General features: G+C 45.4%; 1 protein-coding gene across 2 annotated transcripts in view; it reads right to left on the bottom strand.

Annotated features, from left to right (window-relative positions):
* Positions 1-17088, bottom strand: part of ssbp4 (single stranded DNA binding protein 4) — a gene marked incomplete in the record, with an annotated part of 67311 nt that overhangs the window by 34113 nt on the left and 16110 nt on the right. For both annotated transcript variants that reach the window (XM_062395125.1, XM_062395124.1), the window contains 1 exon segment: positions 9475-9559. In XM_062395125.1, the coding sequence (XP_062251109.1) occupies positions 9475-9559 (85 nt within the window).

The raw sequence follows: 17088 nt of genomic DNA, 5'->3' as shown, positions 1-17088 counted from the left end.
GCCTGATCAAGGTGCTGTAATGAAAGGGGAGGACGTCGTGTAGGTGTAATGTTGGAGCGAGAGGAGAGCTGAAGGAGCCAGGTGTGGCAGCAGTCACAGAGGTAATCAGTGAGCCAATGGGGAGTCATTCCACTCAGAGCGAGCGGGCTGCCAAAGTACCTGGAATAAAAATAATCATTACACTGCATTAAAGTCACTGTCGGTAAATATACCCTGGGCAGCAGTAAAGCACGCTCATTGTGGCCCCCGCCATCAGGACACCTTACCGCACCCACATGTGAATATGTAAATACACACACATGCACATCACATGACATTTTGAAAGATGTGTGTCCGTCTCTTCACGCAAATGATGTGGAAATAATTGACTCCCCTGCTGATTCTGTGTGTTCATCCTGTCATTGCAAATACAAGAAACAAACCGTTCTCCAAATCTGACTCAACCAGCTCAAAGCACATTCATTATCCCCCCCCCCTATAACTTAAAGTGTTATTTTAGCAACAGAAACCCCAGCAGAGGCTTGAATTGGATCTCTCTCACACATTTATTCTGCCTCTCAGTATTGCTGCCTTTGGAAAACGGGGATTAGGTCTGCATTTAGTAGAATTTAAATTGCAAATAAGTCTTTGTAATTGTTTTAGTCCTTAATCCTAGCAGGGAGGGCCTCAGTGTAATGCAAAGTTGAGACGGGCGAACATCTCAGCCATTCATCTGAGGAGAGACTGTGTTTGTTTCACCACTCACTTCAATGGGACTTAATAAGGGTGGTGTCCGATCAGCAGCACAGACATGTACCTGTGTGTGTGCATGCATAAAGACGAGCAATCGCACTCTCACGCACACATGCTTCCACCCATGGGCTCAATGGTGGGGTGGCCAGTTTATTTTGGTTGAGAGTTTGGGTGCCCAGCTGGTACTTGAGACTGGTGGACTGGCAGAGCTGTACCGCAGACAGCACACACACACAAGCTGTGCCAGGAACACTGTGCCAGGCTGAAACGTCTGCCAGCTACAAGCCTAACCAGTGCCACAAAGAGAAGCAGGGCGAATTAGGGAGGGCAGGACAGTGTGCGCACGAGTGCATGTGTGTGTGTGCGTGTGTGTGAGAGAGAGAAGGAAAAAGATTATTAGAGTGGACAAAAACATCTGGGAAACAAGGAAAAGGAAGAAGTGACTTACAGAAAAAGTCTTGTGATAAAGGATGAAACTGCAAAAGGTGAAAAGCAGCTCCAAGTAAAGTTAACACACAAAAATGTTTTCCTCTTTATTATCTTTTCATCTGATTTGAACAAACTATTCATAAAACTGACAACCTCTATGTTTGATATGATTAGTTGTATTGTATTTAAAAACAAGGATAAAACAAACATCCTCTAGCCCTGTACAACACGTGACAATACGATACAGTAAGGTAAGGTTAGATATGATACGGTGTGGTACAATACAAGATACTTTATCAATCCCTCAAAGGGGAAACCGAATGTCACCTGACACAAGACAGACAAGATAGAGAGAAGAGCTGAGGAGCCTTCAGTTATGACTTTGCATTCTAAGCAATGAGTGATGGTTTAGACTCACCTACAGACACAACTCGGGATCAAACATATACATATGTGTGTTTTTGTGACTTAAATATCCAATGTTTTGAATCAAATTTAATTAATAATTACACAGCGTCACACACTTTTACACAAAGTTCCCCTGCAGACAGTTAATGTGCCTGTGTTGATTTAGAAATCCAACTTTTCTCGTGTAACATCCACCGCAGCTCCAGTGTGAGCTGATCTAATTTACTGACTTGGGCGAAGAAGTAGGAAATGGCTCCTCAGCTGCTGGAGTTAACCAACGGGAGTGTATGTTTAAAGATAGGTTTCACTCCCTGGGACCCGCCTGACAATCCCTGCAACCATCGTCACAGTTTTAGACCTAATGAGGAGCGGCAGTAGTGGAGTGCTGCTCCGAGCCTGGCTCTGGGAGGACAGAGCAGGGAGCACCACAGCTGGAAAAGGAGATGAGCAGCGTTGCTTCACTTTGAAGAAAAAAAAACTTAAAGTGTAAAACGTTGAAACACTCACTAAAGTTGTATTTCAAAAGTGTTAACCTTTACCAGGCTGCCTCTGCCCTCACCACCTGAACCTGGGACACGGAAAACACCAAGTCAGCACAGGTTGCCAGAGGAAAGTTCCATTCAAGTAAACGCAAACACAGCAGAAGGATCATAATTGCAGTAATTTATGCTGTGTTGTGCAGGACAGGGTCTTTTTTACACAATAGATAAATGGATAATGTGATGTGGTTTGGGAGTCACTGGGGAACTTCAAAGATGGTGTGAGAAAGAGAGAGAGAGAGAGAGAGACAGAGAGAGAGAGAGAGAGAGAGAGAGAGAGAGAGAGAGTGTGTGTGTGTGTGTGAGTGTGTGTTTGTGTGTGTCTGTGCCCAGTCAGGAGACATGAGCTTGGCAGGAGAAAGACCACAGACAACAGACATAAACACCTCTGGCATTGGAAGGTCGCCCTCGAACTTCTAACCCCCAACAAATTGCTCACTTCAATCCCCCCACAGTAAACCAGTTACAGTTGAGGCAAACAAGTGGTGAAGGTTGTTTTTGTTGAGCTTTTCTAATTATTGAACCATAATTTCCTGAAAATGACTAAGCTGGAATCAAATTGGCAGCTTTCTCACAGTTTTCCCAGAGGGAGAAGAACAACTGCCCCAAGGAGATGCCACTATTTCCGAGAATGTAGTATTCATTGAAGGCATTGGTTTAAATTTTATGGATGATGATGTTGCAAAGGAGAGGGCATTCATGGGTAACTGGGTTAGGGAAATTAAATGGGACTGGGATGGAAATCTGCATGCAAAGAGGGACCGTGAACGCTGCAGGGTTTGGCTTCTGCAATAACTTTGCACTGGCGAATTTGTGGCATTTCCAATGCTCCGGCTATCAGGATGCAAACGCAGAGCGGGAACCAAAACTAAGATAAACTATGAAATACGCAGACTTCAAAAAAAGTCCCCAGTGTCTTCAGACACCTCTTTCTTCCTGCACACCGACACATCTCCCTCCCTCCCTCCTTCCTTAACTCCCTCTTGCTTCCCGTCTCCCCCCCCATTCCTTCTTCCCGCTGTCACTCGTCTCTCTGACTCTGTCCCCGGTTTGTTTGTCTCCATCTGTCCGTCTCCATGTCTGTCTCTGTCTGACACAGATCCAGGAGCCCGTGCTCCACGTGAGATCAAATGCTAAAACCACAGCACAGTTTAAACTTGCCCAGAATGAACCTGCGAGGAGAGGAATCATAAACAATATTTGATCCTCCTGCTTCTGTCACTTCCAGACCTCCAGTCACACACACACACACACACACAGACACACACAAACACACACAGCTTGAGGGCAGCACTTTCAGGCTTTGTTGCTTCCCTCAGATACAGGAAAGGTATACACAGACAGAGGAGCCTACTGGCCTTTTTCATTTAGACGGCAACAACGGTAAACAAACGGCACACAAAGACAGCGTCCTCTCGCTCGACGCCCATCTGCCTGCAGACTGCACTCCACACGCCGTTTGATATTAAAAGACGACACGGGTGCAAACGGAGGTGGTGGTGGTGGGAGGGAGGACAGAGAGATGGGAAGACAGATAGAGACGGACAGAAATGGAGACGCAAAATGTTTAGGCACGCCATGTGTGTGCGTGCGTGTCTGTGTGTGTGTGTGTGTGTGTGTGTGTGTGTGTGTGTGTGTAGGCTACGTTTACTGAAAGAGGCCAGAAAAATCTGTATGAAGAAGATATCGCCGTGCCAACGCCAACTCCATTCCCCAGCTCTCGCTCTCTCTTTCACTCTCTCTCTCTCTCTCTCTCTCTTTCTCTCTCTCTCTCTCTTTCTCACCTCATCCCTCCATCCATACCTACTCTGCCTGTTTTATGGATGTTATTATTATTCCTGCATGTCGTCATGCCGCCCCCGCTTTTCTCCTTCCCCCGAGCAAGAAAGCGGGCACCGCTGGCACCCAGCCAGATTACCCAATCAATCTCCTCTAGAGAGAGGGGGAGCGAGGGAGGGAGGCAAAGAGGGGGGGGGAGTAAGAGCGTGGAACGGAGGGGAGGAAAGGAGAGAAAGAGCGGCAGGGGGAGTGGAGTGAGGGGGGTTATTGGTGGTGAAAAAGACCTGAGAGGAATTGAAGCAGGAGAAACTGTGCGGGATGAGTAAATTCAGTCTTTGCAACAAAAAAAATAAAAATTTGAAAAAGGACAGAGACAAAGACGGTCGTGAGAGGGAAGGAAGCGATCCGGCAGACGTGTGGCCTTAAATTAGACCAGTGAGCACCTGGGCTGGCGACGCAGGGAGTTGTGGAGAATGGAAAACACAGAGGAAATCACACACGAGGGTCCAGACAAAGGCTCGGCCATCAGCGGTTGTTGACAGAGCGCGGCTCCTCCCCTCGTGCCACCTGTTACTGTGGTCCACACGAACAAATGTTTAACCCTCTCAAAGAATCCCCGGGCAACGGCCAACAGTGCACCTCCGTCCGTCCACGGCCTGTGCACTGCACGCTGGGAACACACCGGACCAAAGCTGCAACTCTTATTTTCATTACATATTTAAGTGGGTGAATAGATTCACAGCTCAAACAATTAGACCAAAAATATAATTAGCATCTGTTTTGATAGTCGATTCATTATTTGAGTCATTTATCAGGCAAAGGCGACAAACGTTTGCTCGTTGCAGCGTCTCAAATGTGAGGATGACAGAAAATTCATATTATTTGGTTTTGGACTAACAAGATATTTTTAGATGTTATACTGGTCTCAGGGAAACTGTGATGGGTAAATTGCACTTTGGGTTAGGGTTCAATTATGAGTAAACAAGAAGTGAATTGTCCCATTGAAGACACTAATACAAAGAATGTTTCAATTTACAAAAACATCTATACGGGTTTTCTCTTTGTTAACGTGCTATTTTTGGATAAGGTGCGACTTTCTATAGAAAATGTCAGATGCCCATGTTTGACTCCTCCATCTCAGCCACCGCCGTGACAGTTGTCATCATTGAGCCGAGAGCTGAGGGGAGTCAGTGGAGCACTGCGATGAATGACGCACTTGTGGCACTAAATCTGTGACACTCCGCGGGCAGTGAACCCGGGTTGGCATGAAACGCAGATGTTCAGGGTTGCGACCTCTGACTGGGGCGAAGCAAAATGTCTGCGACAACAAGGCCGGTGTGTATCACCTCCTGAAAGACTGTTTGTCTGTGATTGCAAGGGTGATTGTGTGCGTGTGTGTGTGTGTGTGTGTTAGTTGGTTGTGTGTGTGTGTTAGAGAGAGAGAGAGAGAGAGAGAGAGAGAGAGAGAGAGAGAGAGAGAGAGAGAGAGAGAGAGAGAGAGAGAGAGAGAGAAAACACAGTCTCCTTCTTATATCTCCTTAAATTTAAAGAATGCATTTTCGGTCTGCGTGTGTGTGGGTGGGTGTGTGTATGTGTGTGTTCAATATGTATTCTTTCATCCTCCCAAAGCTCAGGCCTCTTAATCATTCATATTGAGATAATAATGATGTGCCGCGCTCTTCAAATCCAACACGTTCCCTCAACAAACAGCTCTTTTGAGGAACATCCACATTCCCTCAGACAAGACGACTATACGATGTGCAGATCTCTTTTAGGAAATAAGTGTGATTAATTGGCAATGTGAAGAGGAAGGACAGTAACACAACTAAGACAATTAAGACGACAAGAGAGGCAACTTACATTACTTTACAGAGGTACAAGACTTCGGGCTGTTCCGTCTCTTTATGATACAGTATCATCTCTCTGAGAGTGAGCCGCTCATTTGCATACGAGTGTGGGTGTGTGATATGCACACAAATGTGTCGGCATGTGCGATTTTTTTTTTTTTAACGCGTGGCTATGATAGCAGATTCCCCATCCAGGGGTGAAGCCAACCAGCAATCCAGCCAGTCAGAGATCTCCAGTTCTGGGAGTGCGGCCAGGGCTCCAATCCCACCACATTCCCCTGGATTAGCTGTCAACCAGTCCCCAGATCTGAGGATTAGCACATTATATTCCATTATCTTCTCCAAACTGGAGAGTCCACAAAGTCGACATCATCGCTCTCCAACAGGGCCAGTAGGACAGCGCTGAGTAAGAGCTGCCTTCAATCTGGGCCAAATTGAGCCAAACCGAGCCGAGCCAAACCAAATCTGTAACTAAGACTCGACTACGGCTCAATGTTGCCTAGCAACCCAATTAGTTTCAGGAAACAAATAAGCAAACAGTTTTTTTCTTTAAAAATGGATTTTACAGCAGTGGGATAATATTCTCTCACTGTTATCCACAATAAACCAACGGCATAGATACCAGAGAAATAATATAAGTTATGTAAAAAATGTAATAAATGTGTTAATGAAAGAATCCTGATTTATGTTTCGTAGATTCTTCTAGCAGCACACCAAGCGGAGTGTGTGGGACTCCGGGGAGCCATGTTGTTTTTCACTCTGTGATCCGGGGAGACTCGGGGGAATGAGGGAGCCGTTATCAGCTAGGGGCCGTGATAGAGACTTGATCGGGCCGTCGGTCTGCGGGGACCGAGGAGCCACAGTTAATCAGAGACAGACAGACCCCTCATCACCCGGGGGAATCACACGCTTTGACCCTGACACTCTCTCTCCTTCTACTGTCGCACAAACACACACACACACACACACACACACTCACACACAGTAACAGTCGCAACAGCACACTCACACCTAGTCCTGCATTTTACCTCGTCTTAGTCCCGGCCACACCCTCGTTGCACGCACACACATTGTGGTATTGACATTTATAATCACCAACAGACCAAATCAAAGAAAGACCATTTTATAATCACCAACAGACCAAATCAAAGAAAGACCATTTTATACGATTCCTTATAGTGTAGCCAAACACTGTTAAGAAAGAGTTCATTTTAAAGTCTAGTGGAAATCTTGGAATTTTCCAAAAAGAGAGCACATGAGTTTGTATTGTATGAATATTATGAACCAAACATCTGGAATATCTGAAGTGTTGATGTGAATATTTGACTGCAATAAAGAATGAAAAGAAAGGGATTTGTTAAATCTTAAAACAATATAAAGCGACAGTCAAAAGCGAAAGTCTTCTTCATATTTTTTTCCCTGATGCGTCATCCACCAATCGGCCCTCGTCTGACAGCTCACTGTCTGAACTTGTGCCACTCAAAGCCGGGTCAAACCACACTTTCTGAATCATTGGACCAGAACAAAGTCATGTGTTTGTCTGTTAAAACAAGAAAAACACCTTGTGGCCTCCCATTACTCCCACACTTCAAATATCGCACTGCAATTGGAGTTCATTCATTAACACCCCATTACAATTAGTGCTCCCGACTGATTTACGTCGCCACAGGCTGAAACATATGGACTTTTAAAACACGTCTTTAACAGTGGCAAGAGTTTGCGTCTTGAAACCCCCCCCCCCACACAGCCTTACATTGACCAGACCTGTCAGAGCGGAGCTGTTAAAGAGCTGACACGCAGGTATCCAGCTGGCCTACCTCTGGAGAAAGGTGTAGGAAATTATATGGCATTTAGATTAATTAGACACAGTTGTCAGATTTAATTAACTACTAGGTTTAATTAACCATGTAATTAATCTTATGGTTGTCCAACACACTCACACACACAGAGGGAGGCACGGAACACAGAGACACACACATCAACACGCGCCCACACACACACACACATATGTGTAGTACATGCACAACAAATGTAATCTGTTCAGCTGACAAGTGCTCACACTTTTTCTGTCAAACCTCATGAGAGGGTTCAACTGAATGGGCGAGTGGCTATGGGCTAAAACAGCCGGAATGAAATGATGAAATGGTAAGAATAGCAATTTTAATCTATTTCAGCTTTCACTTCTGCCCTGGTGGAACCATCATAGAAGCTGGAGTGGCCAATCCAGTCAACTTCCTGCCCCAGTAACTTTTACTGGGACTAGGTAATGCAGCGCTAGGTAGATTTGAAACCTACCCTCAGAAGGGGACTTGCTCGGACTGTGGTGATGCTGGTTGCAGCTTTGTTTCAGGAACTGTAAAAGTGACCTGCAGTAATTGAGGCGCAGTGAGCAAAGACCTGCTGCTGGCCTCAGTCCACAGAACCCTGCAGCTGCACCCCCACTGCTGCACAAAGAGCCGTCCACCTGTCTATTCAAGGTTCAGTGAAGCTCGACTTAGCATGCAGAACCCTGGGCATCAGCTGCCATTGCATTTGTCACTTACATAGATGGTCCGTCCGCCGTTACTTGCTGTTTGCGTCTTTTAGGTCACATCTCAGCCCTTGCTAAGAAAACCACCAGCATTAGCCTCGGCTACATGTGTAGAACCCAACATGGAAAATCTAATACAAGTGGTATTACTCTGTTGTCTTTGCTAACTGCTGCAGTTAAATTCTGTATTTCACAGTGATGCTGCTGGACTGAGTTAATAGAAGAATCAGACAATGTACTACATACACAGTATTTAAAATAGTAATTGATATAAATTACTTCTAAAACATATTAAGTTAAGGGCTGCGAGGGTCATGTTCACATCAATATGGTCATTTGCAATAATGAAAGCCAACAAAGACTCAATTCTCACACATCAGCCAGTGTGTTTGTGTGTGTGTGTGTGTGTGTGTGTGTGTGTGTGTGTGTGTGTGTGTAGTAGGTTACTGATCGACTTCTTCAGCCCTTCAAAAGATGCGAGGGTCAAGGGGGCTGCAGACTATTACCTTTCATCACCCCGTCCAGCCCCTGCAGCCACAACCAGCAAAGCTCGCCCAGCTCCAAAAGCCTCCTGTGTGTGTGTGTGTGTGTGTGTGTGTGTGTGTGTGTGTGTGTGTGTATTTGTATGCGTTGTTTGCGTATGTGTGTGTGTTAATGTGCTCATGTTATAAGCCAGCTGCTTTATGTGCTTTGACCTTTACAGAAACAGTGAGTGGACCAATAAATAGCCGGGCAGCACCGCGACCTTTCACCTCACACTGACAATTTGGCTGAGGGGTCAGGGGGTCGGCGTTTGAGGAAGTGCGGCCGGCAGCTGAGTCGAGGGAAGCAGCCAAGATGGATTGTGTGAAACGAGGAAGAATGGCATGAAGAGCTCTGTCAGACGTTTAAAGTTTAAACATGGAGGTCAAGGGGCTTCGCCATAATATATAGAACTGGTGGTCATAGATGCTGCATTTTTAAAAGCAGCCTATTTCAGATGTTTACCTCAGAGACTGTCCCACCTCAACCAGAGGCAGCAGCAGCAGACACGCAGACAGTAAGAAACATGTCAAAACAAGAACCAGCAGCATTATCACAGTCAGAAACGTTCCACACACTCTTGATGTGCTCGCAACCACGTGTGAAAGCGTGTGGTTGTGTGTGTGTGTGTGTGTGTGTTTATTTGTGTCCCTCGCACACAACCCGAGGGTTGGTTAAGTTCACTCACATAGTCATGGAAAGCCTTGGCCTCGCTGGAATGTTCGCATGTCTCCCTCCGGTCCGGGGCAGCGCAGTACAGATCCCAGAATACACTGTGCACACAGGACGACAGAGCGACATTGGTCAGACAATTTGCTGCAAAATCCAAACACACATCACCTGGTTCTTGTGTTTCTGTTGTGGACAAGGTTGCAGATACCTGATGGAGATAAGTTTGTGTTGCGTGCTCTGAGTGCTTGTGTGAACTGATGAACAAATCTGCACAGTCAGCTGAAGCAGGTTGTGTTTGGAATGTTTCAGTAGTGTAATGAATATGGTAGAAATAAAAGAAATCACTCTTTTTATATACAGTATATTTTCGAGGTAATAAAAACAAGCATTTTTGTTCCTCAAACCTCAAAAAAAAGTATAAGAAATGTTCATTGTTCACGTGAAGAGCTTTTGTGAATGATGATCGATAAGAATAATTTAGTGACAAAACTGAAGTGAATAAGGACACACTGAGAGACTCGTGTCAGTTTCTTTCTTAAGTTGTATCTATCAAGTCAAAGTAAAATGTGACAACTGAGGTTAATGGCATCTTAACATAAGCAGCAGCACAACCACTTTTATTTGACTTTATAAGTTTGGAAAAGTCTGTTGAGAGCCAAACACAATTTTGATGTACAAATGTAATAAATGTCTTCAATGTAAGAACGTGCATGAAGCTTATTTAGTTCATAAAACACACATATTTTGCAAAATTATTATAAAAATTGGGAATTTTCTGATCTAAAAACACAAAAACCAGGCCTGCAACTCTTAATTTGTAGTTCCACGTTGGGACTCAAACCTGGAACCTTCTTGCTATGAGGCAACACTGCTAACCACTGTCAACCATGCTGCCTCCAAAACACTAAGATTACTTCAATAAATCTCTTGTTTGTCCAACACATAGTCCATAAACCCCTCAGTGTAAAACCGAGAAGCTCCTCCAGTCACATTAAGTGCAGAGACCACTGTATAGCCCAGCCTGAAGCCTGGAGCTCAGGAAGGAACCGTCCCCAAATGTTCCTCTCAGCCTGCCCCGCTGACCTGCAGGTTATTGACCAATCAGCAGTGATTATGTTCCTTACTGCCCAATCAGCCATACTCATATTGGCTAATTAGACAAATCCCCACTCCTCCAGGGCAGCAGGGGCCACTAGGTCCCACTCCAGACAGGCCCTTAATTACTGCACTGAAAATAAGTACCTGGTAAGCCAGTCCACATTAAGGACTTCTCCTTCTTCGAGATTATTGATTTCATGGGCAGCATACAAAAAAATGCAGACTGCTGAATTCATGAGAGGAAATGCTTGCTGCCATTTAACGGTTCAACTAAACTGGTCCATATATTCTTTGTGCTGATGTCGGGAGCAGCCGTGATACTTGAATGATAGTCTGCGAGATGGAGCGGAAAATATCAGCTGATTGTCAGAACTGTCAAATAATGGCTCGGTAGCCCCCTGTCAAATTTTGGTCATTTCCCCTTCACAATTAAATGTTTGATTTCACGGTTTATTGTTATTATCTCCTAAATACGGTTATTATAAAACACTGGTGATCGCTGATGTACACTCTCCCTTTTTGGGCATCAAGGAGACAAGAGTGCGTCAATAAATGTCCTAAAAATAAAAAGGAACAATAAATTGCAACCCAGCTGCTAACAGCGGCAACCTCTCAAAGCACATGAGCTCAAAAAGAAATGTGTTATAAAAGTAGTTAAAGATTAAAAGACAGAGTTGGTGCCCCGAGGCCCCCGACGGGAGCCCTGGGGTCCCCTCTAGACAAGGAGGGCAAAGATGGCGCAGAAAACATATGGTGTGTGAATGTGTGTGTAGTGCTGCCCTTCTGTCACTTGACAATAAAAGCCTGTGTACATTATCATATCTATCGGATGGTACTAAAGAGATTGCCGCGAGAAGGCGCAACCATCGCAAATCCAATCAGCTCTCAGGGAAATGAAACAGGACGCAGGTTAGACTTTGTTACGAAAACACACAACCAGGTGTGGGCGGGGGGGGGGGGGGGGGGGGGTGTAGGAGCAAGGTGATCTAACATCTCCTGGCCCCATACATCTGAAATATATTGCGATTTGAACAGCTGACCTGCGTCTGAGCCGCGGAGGGAAATCTCATTCTGTGTCTCTCTGCATAATCTGAGGCAGCATCGCAGGTGGGCGGGACTAAAGACTTTCATTATTCTGATATTATTTTAGGTGGATGACATAGGATGCATGTCTCTGCATGGAGTTAGAGTGTGAAAAGAAAATGAAACAGGCCGTCTGGTGTCAACAGGTGACTCGTTCTAGAGCAAAATATACTTCTGTAACACTAATTAAACACAGACCCTTGAGTGATCCAATCACAAGATCAGGTCTGATCGCACATGCTTTTCTGAATGCACCTTCGGATCTGATCACGCAAAGTCATGTTTGCCGAGAAGTCACACACAAGCGTATTAACCGAAAACACAAATGCAAGAGCAACAATAAGACTACAAACGCCACAACACAGCCGCAGAAGCCACGGCACAACTACAAAAAGTCAAACAGCGGAAACACAATCACAACAGAAGTGAGCGACCACCGATGTTGCCAATGAAACAAGAACAGCTACTCACTGCTGTCAAATGAGCAGTTTGTAAAAACCCTGACAAGCCAGTCGCTGCATAAAATGTGGGGTTTGTCTATTTGAGGTGTTACGGTTAACAGTAATGCTTGTCTTTGCTTGTCATTTCCGTTTTTGTTTTGTTTCTGTTGTGCTGCTTTTGAATTTGTGTTTTCTGTTAATTCTCTTGTGTGTATCGTCTCGGCTGCCGTACAAATGCGTCCTGGGCCGCCTACTGAGCCGATGTTCTCTGACCCGCTACAGTTCCACTATGAATCAAATGTGTTTTTACGCTTCTCAGCGACAAAACTTGATTTGTTTGTGCTCACCGCTACAACATCAACACCGAGCACCACATGATGTTTTCAAACGAGTACAATCTTTCTTCAGAGGAGATCTGGGTGCGGCTCATTGATTCATTCAGCCCCTCCTGTCTCCGCAAGCTTCCTTTATCTCTCGCTCACACTTACAAAACAACAGACACAATGTCATTGGACCTAAATGTTAAACTGGGTAAAAACATAATTTGGTCTTCATGGACAGAAACAGTGGCCCTGTTTATTTGCATATAGAGCAGGCAAGTGATATCCAATCACAATAGGTCACAGGTCACACATTCAGGACACATTTTAATTCCGGGTATGAACAGACTAATTAAACACCCGTGATGAGATGTCTAACCGAATTTCAAACTTTTTTTCAGGGTCCGGATGAAGTCACGGGGGAGATTTTCTGTTCTACTGTAACATCTCATGTGTTGTTCGTCAAAATCTGCATGTGACCATTGTTAGCGCAGGTCTGACAGTCCCCCCCACTTCAACAGGGAAAGCCTGTGACAGAGTTGTTGTCGCTTCCTTCTCAGATTAATCTTCAGAAAAGATCTGGGAAGTCAACAAACGCGGTTAATTAGCGGCAGCAATCTGCGGGAAATCTTGTTCTCTGCACACACTACATTTTCTATCCAATTATCTAATCGTTTCCATCTAATCTCCTCATCATGGGAAGCTCTTTATGGTATTATGTGGAGTAACTGGTGGTATTTGAGCCACACAACCCCAGAGAGAGGGAAACTTTGAACTGCTCTTACTTTGAGTGGTCAAAGTCGTGCAAACTTGTTACTTTTATTCATTCAAATGAGGAAAAAGGCTAAAAGAAACACACACACACACACACACACTTTGTATCCAGAACAGAAGAGGGAAGGATTAGCATCCAGCCGTCCAGAAGAAGACAATTACTAAATTTAAATGTCATCATGATAATTATTTGCAATTAACTGTAGTCTGACAAAGCCAGTGGTTACAATGTGCTTTTCCATTATAATAAGCAGAGTAAACAAAGGGACGGAAAAGACAGGCCGCTGATAATCTGCGCGTGTGTCTGGTCGTACATCTAACCAGCCTGTAAATCGGTCAGAAGAGAGAAGATATGGAGATGAATGTAGATGAGGCGGGGGGGGGGGGATGCTTGCAGAGCATCATGGAAAAAAACAGAGTCCGAAAAACAAAGTTACCGAGAGCCCACCGTGCCGTCTTACCCCGTCTTATCAGAACAGACTCTTCTTAATGGGACAAAATGCTGCAATCACAGAGCGGAGGCGGAGAAGCACAACCCTTCCAGTTGTCTTTATTACCGTGACTCAAGTAGCATCTATTCTCCTGGTAGCAGCAGTGCGTTCAGCGAGCAGGAGGAGACAACAACATCACTGTGCCATGTAAATCAGGAATACTCCCTTTGGACTGTGGCTAATAAATACAGCAACTGTCATTGCAAGAAGATGAACGGCTTAACAAACAAAAAAAGGAAGTTGTACTGTGAGTGTAATACAGGTGGAGTGTACTCCTGCTCTCAGGTACACTGCACATGAGAGACTTTCTGGACATTCAGAAAGTGGGAGAGGAAAATAAATTCCAGCGTAGGCAGTGCTGGCATCTTGAGTTAACGTGTGTTGTTTCTGCAAAGAAACCTGCACCAGCTTCTCTTGGCTCATGGCTGACTACAAACCCTGCCGCATCTCAGAGGTGATATAAAGGTGCAACACAGAAGCTGACTTTGCTTCAGGGTGTCAACTCCCTCAACCAATGTGACAACAGGGCTTGTAGTCGACCAAGTCAAATCTCTCGATGAACTCTGCGTGTTGAATTCTGTGTTTGCAAACTAACCCATTAATCACATAAAAGTCTAAGTTGAATCTGTGACAAAACTGAAGTGAAGAATCTGATTTATCCTAAACTCAACCACTTGGTGTGTGCAACTTCAGAAAGTGCCTGATGTCTGCATTAGGAGACCGGTGTACCCCTAAAGACTTAGGGCATCTCCACACTTAAAAGTCCAATGATCTTTCTTTGTGAGCATTTCATCCAGTAAGTTGGGGTTTCACATTGCAAAGTTAGTTAGTTATTTTTGGATGAACTATCCCTTTAACGTGCATCCTATCATCACACACATTCACTGTGTGTAACTTTACTTGACATTGGGTGGTTTGGGCACTTGACATCAGTGTGTCGTCATTTCAGCGGTTGAATTGTGCATTAGTGTTTTATTTTGTTTATAATAACATTATAAACAAATGAATGACCTAGTAGATAACTCCGTTGCAAATGTTTTATCATTATTGCATTAGTACCAGGATCACAAACGTCAGTACTCAACACAAGTATGAATGCGCCAACTGAAAGCACTCATTGTTTAAACATTATATCATCTGAACTGAGGATTAGTGTTTCCTGCATTCGTACGAAATCCGAACCATCCAACACTGAAAATGAACTGAACCGTGGTTCTAAACTTTGGTCCGTTGGTCCAGACCAAAGTTTGGAGGAACCTTTCACACCTGTTAATTTCGTTCAGACTCACGTTTTGAAACCACTAATCCAAGATTCTACGTCCACTGCGAGCCTTGTAGTCACACCAGAGAATAAGTCTAAATGAATCATTTCTATTTATTATGCATATGTCTTAAGTATATTTGTATAAATTTGTTAACAACAGAAACCAGGTACAGTCAGTGTATCGCTCTTTTTAAATCAGCAGAACGGACTGTATTTGTATTAATCATGGATTATATTTATCGTCAGCGTTGTAGACACAGTACTCCCTCTCACCAAGTGGGAAATATCATCTCTGTCAGAAATCCCCAACGTCTTCGACTCTGATTTACAATTAGGAGGCAGATGTGAATGGTTTTTCCAACTCGGTCGTCTCGTATTTATGATCTGAATGATGTGACGTGACGAAAGAAGGAAAATCGGACGAGTAGAGGAGAAGAGAAGGAGAGGGGTGGAGAAGAGTCTGACGCCTGTATTTACAAAGAGCAGTCCAGACATTTAGGAGCAGAGGATCGTTGCACTCTCACTGTTTTCTTTCCCCCTCACAAACAAGAATTTCAGCCAGAGGCGATCGCACAGAGGAGGATCCCTCCACATGCTGTTGTTGTGCTGAGGTTTTCATGTGCGCGTTAATGTTTTCCCGTCATCGGGGTGGGGGTGCTCAGGATTCATCGGCCATCCAGTGAAAACTGGTTAAGGCAATCGATTTTTGGGATAAGGAGACAACTAGCAGCAGCCAATAGAGAGGGAGCTAATGACACAATCAACACCTGCAGTCCTCGCTGAGCCTTTTCTTTATCCCTCCACCCATAACAACAGATGTGGATGAGTGACCCCCACCGCCAGCCTGCCTCCCCCTCCCCCTCTTACAGCCACGGTCTTGTTCTGGAGACCCCCTCCACCACCTACCAACGGCGTCCTACAGGAAGCAGCCGCAGAGGCAGAGACAGGAGGGGAGAAGAAAAACCCCAAGTGAGGTGCTGAGGAGGGGACAACAGTGGTGCGGCTGGGGGGTGGGCGTGGAAGGGTTGGGGTCTTACATTTAGGCTGTTTAACACAAAAGAAAGCTGGAATGCAAAGAGTTAATCCGTTCGGGGGTCTCTCTCTTCCGCAAACAAAGGGACAGGCCTCCAGACAAAGGTTGAGGGAGGGGGGGAGCGAACAAGGGTGAGGGACGAGGGAGGTTGGTGGCTTTCCTACCATCTGGAGCTTTTGTTTTGGGGGAGGCTGGAGGTTGAAACGGGGAGGTGGGGGTGGGTTGCTGGGTGGCAAAGGGCTGGACGGAGGACCGCTCCTCCCAGCCGACCCCCAGACCCCACTCCCCCCCCAGTGAGTCTTACCGTCCACGTGCTGCGTGGGCCCAGACAGACGCCCCTCAGCTAGGTCATACTACACTGGAGCCCTGCCCTGCTCAGTCTGGCTAATCATCAGCCTGCTCTCCAACTGACACACACACACACACACACACACACACACACACACACACACACACACACACACACACACACACACACACACACACACACACACACACACACACACACACACACACACACACACACACACACACACAAGGTCATCTGCCACTCTCTGCTGAAATACTGTACATCAATGCAGTCAGAAGTCACACTACGAGCGAGAATGGTTTCCTTTTCAATTTCAAACTCTCTCTCTCTCTCTCTCTCCCTCTCTCTCTCTCTCTCTCTCTCTCTCTCTCTCTCTCACTCTCTCACTCTCTCTCTGTCACACCACACAGACACAAACACACTCCCAGAGGTTTAGGGCAGGAGACGAGAGCAACAGACACGCCGCTGTATGTTTGTGTATGTCATTCTGTCAGTATTACTGGTAGTTGTCCAATTGAGAGCTGTCAGGTTGAAAGAAGCCAGGCTCTTAAAGGACCATTATGAACTGTGTCAACAGGCTGCACAATTACAACACATGCTGAGGCCACAGAGGATGAATGAGCGAAGCCGCATGTCCGGGTTTATTACACAGGGCCAGCCAGGGGGGTTTGCGGATGAGGGGGATAGCATGAATGACAAACAAAGCGGCCCCTGTCAAACCTCTTATCCCGGCTCTCGTTGCCTCTCATGCTTTTGCCTTGCTAAGGATTCAGCGTCTCAGCCTCCCTGTCTGCCTGCCTGTTTGTCTCTTTGTCTC

The sequence above is a fragment of the Platichthys flesus genome, chromosome 9 (genome assembly GCF_949316205.1).
Source record: "Platichthys flesus chromosome 9, fPlaFle2.1, whole genome shotgun sequence".
In the NCBI taxonomy this organism is placed as follows: domain Eukaryota; kingdom Metazoa; phylum Chordata; class Actinopteri; order Pleuronectiformes; family Pleuronectidae; genus Platichthys; species Platichthys flesus.
This window is presented reverse-complemented; position numbering and strand designations above follow the sequence as displayed.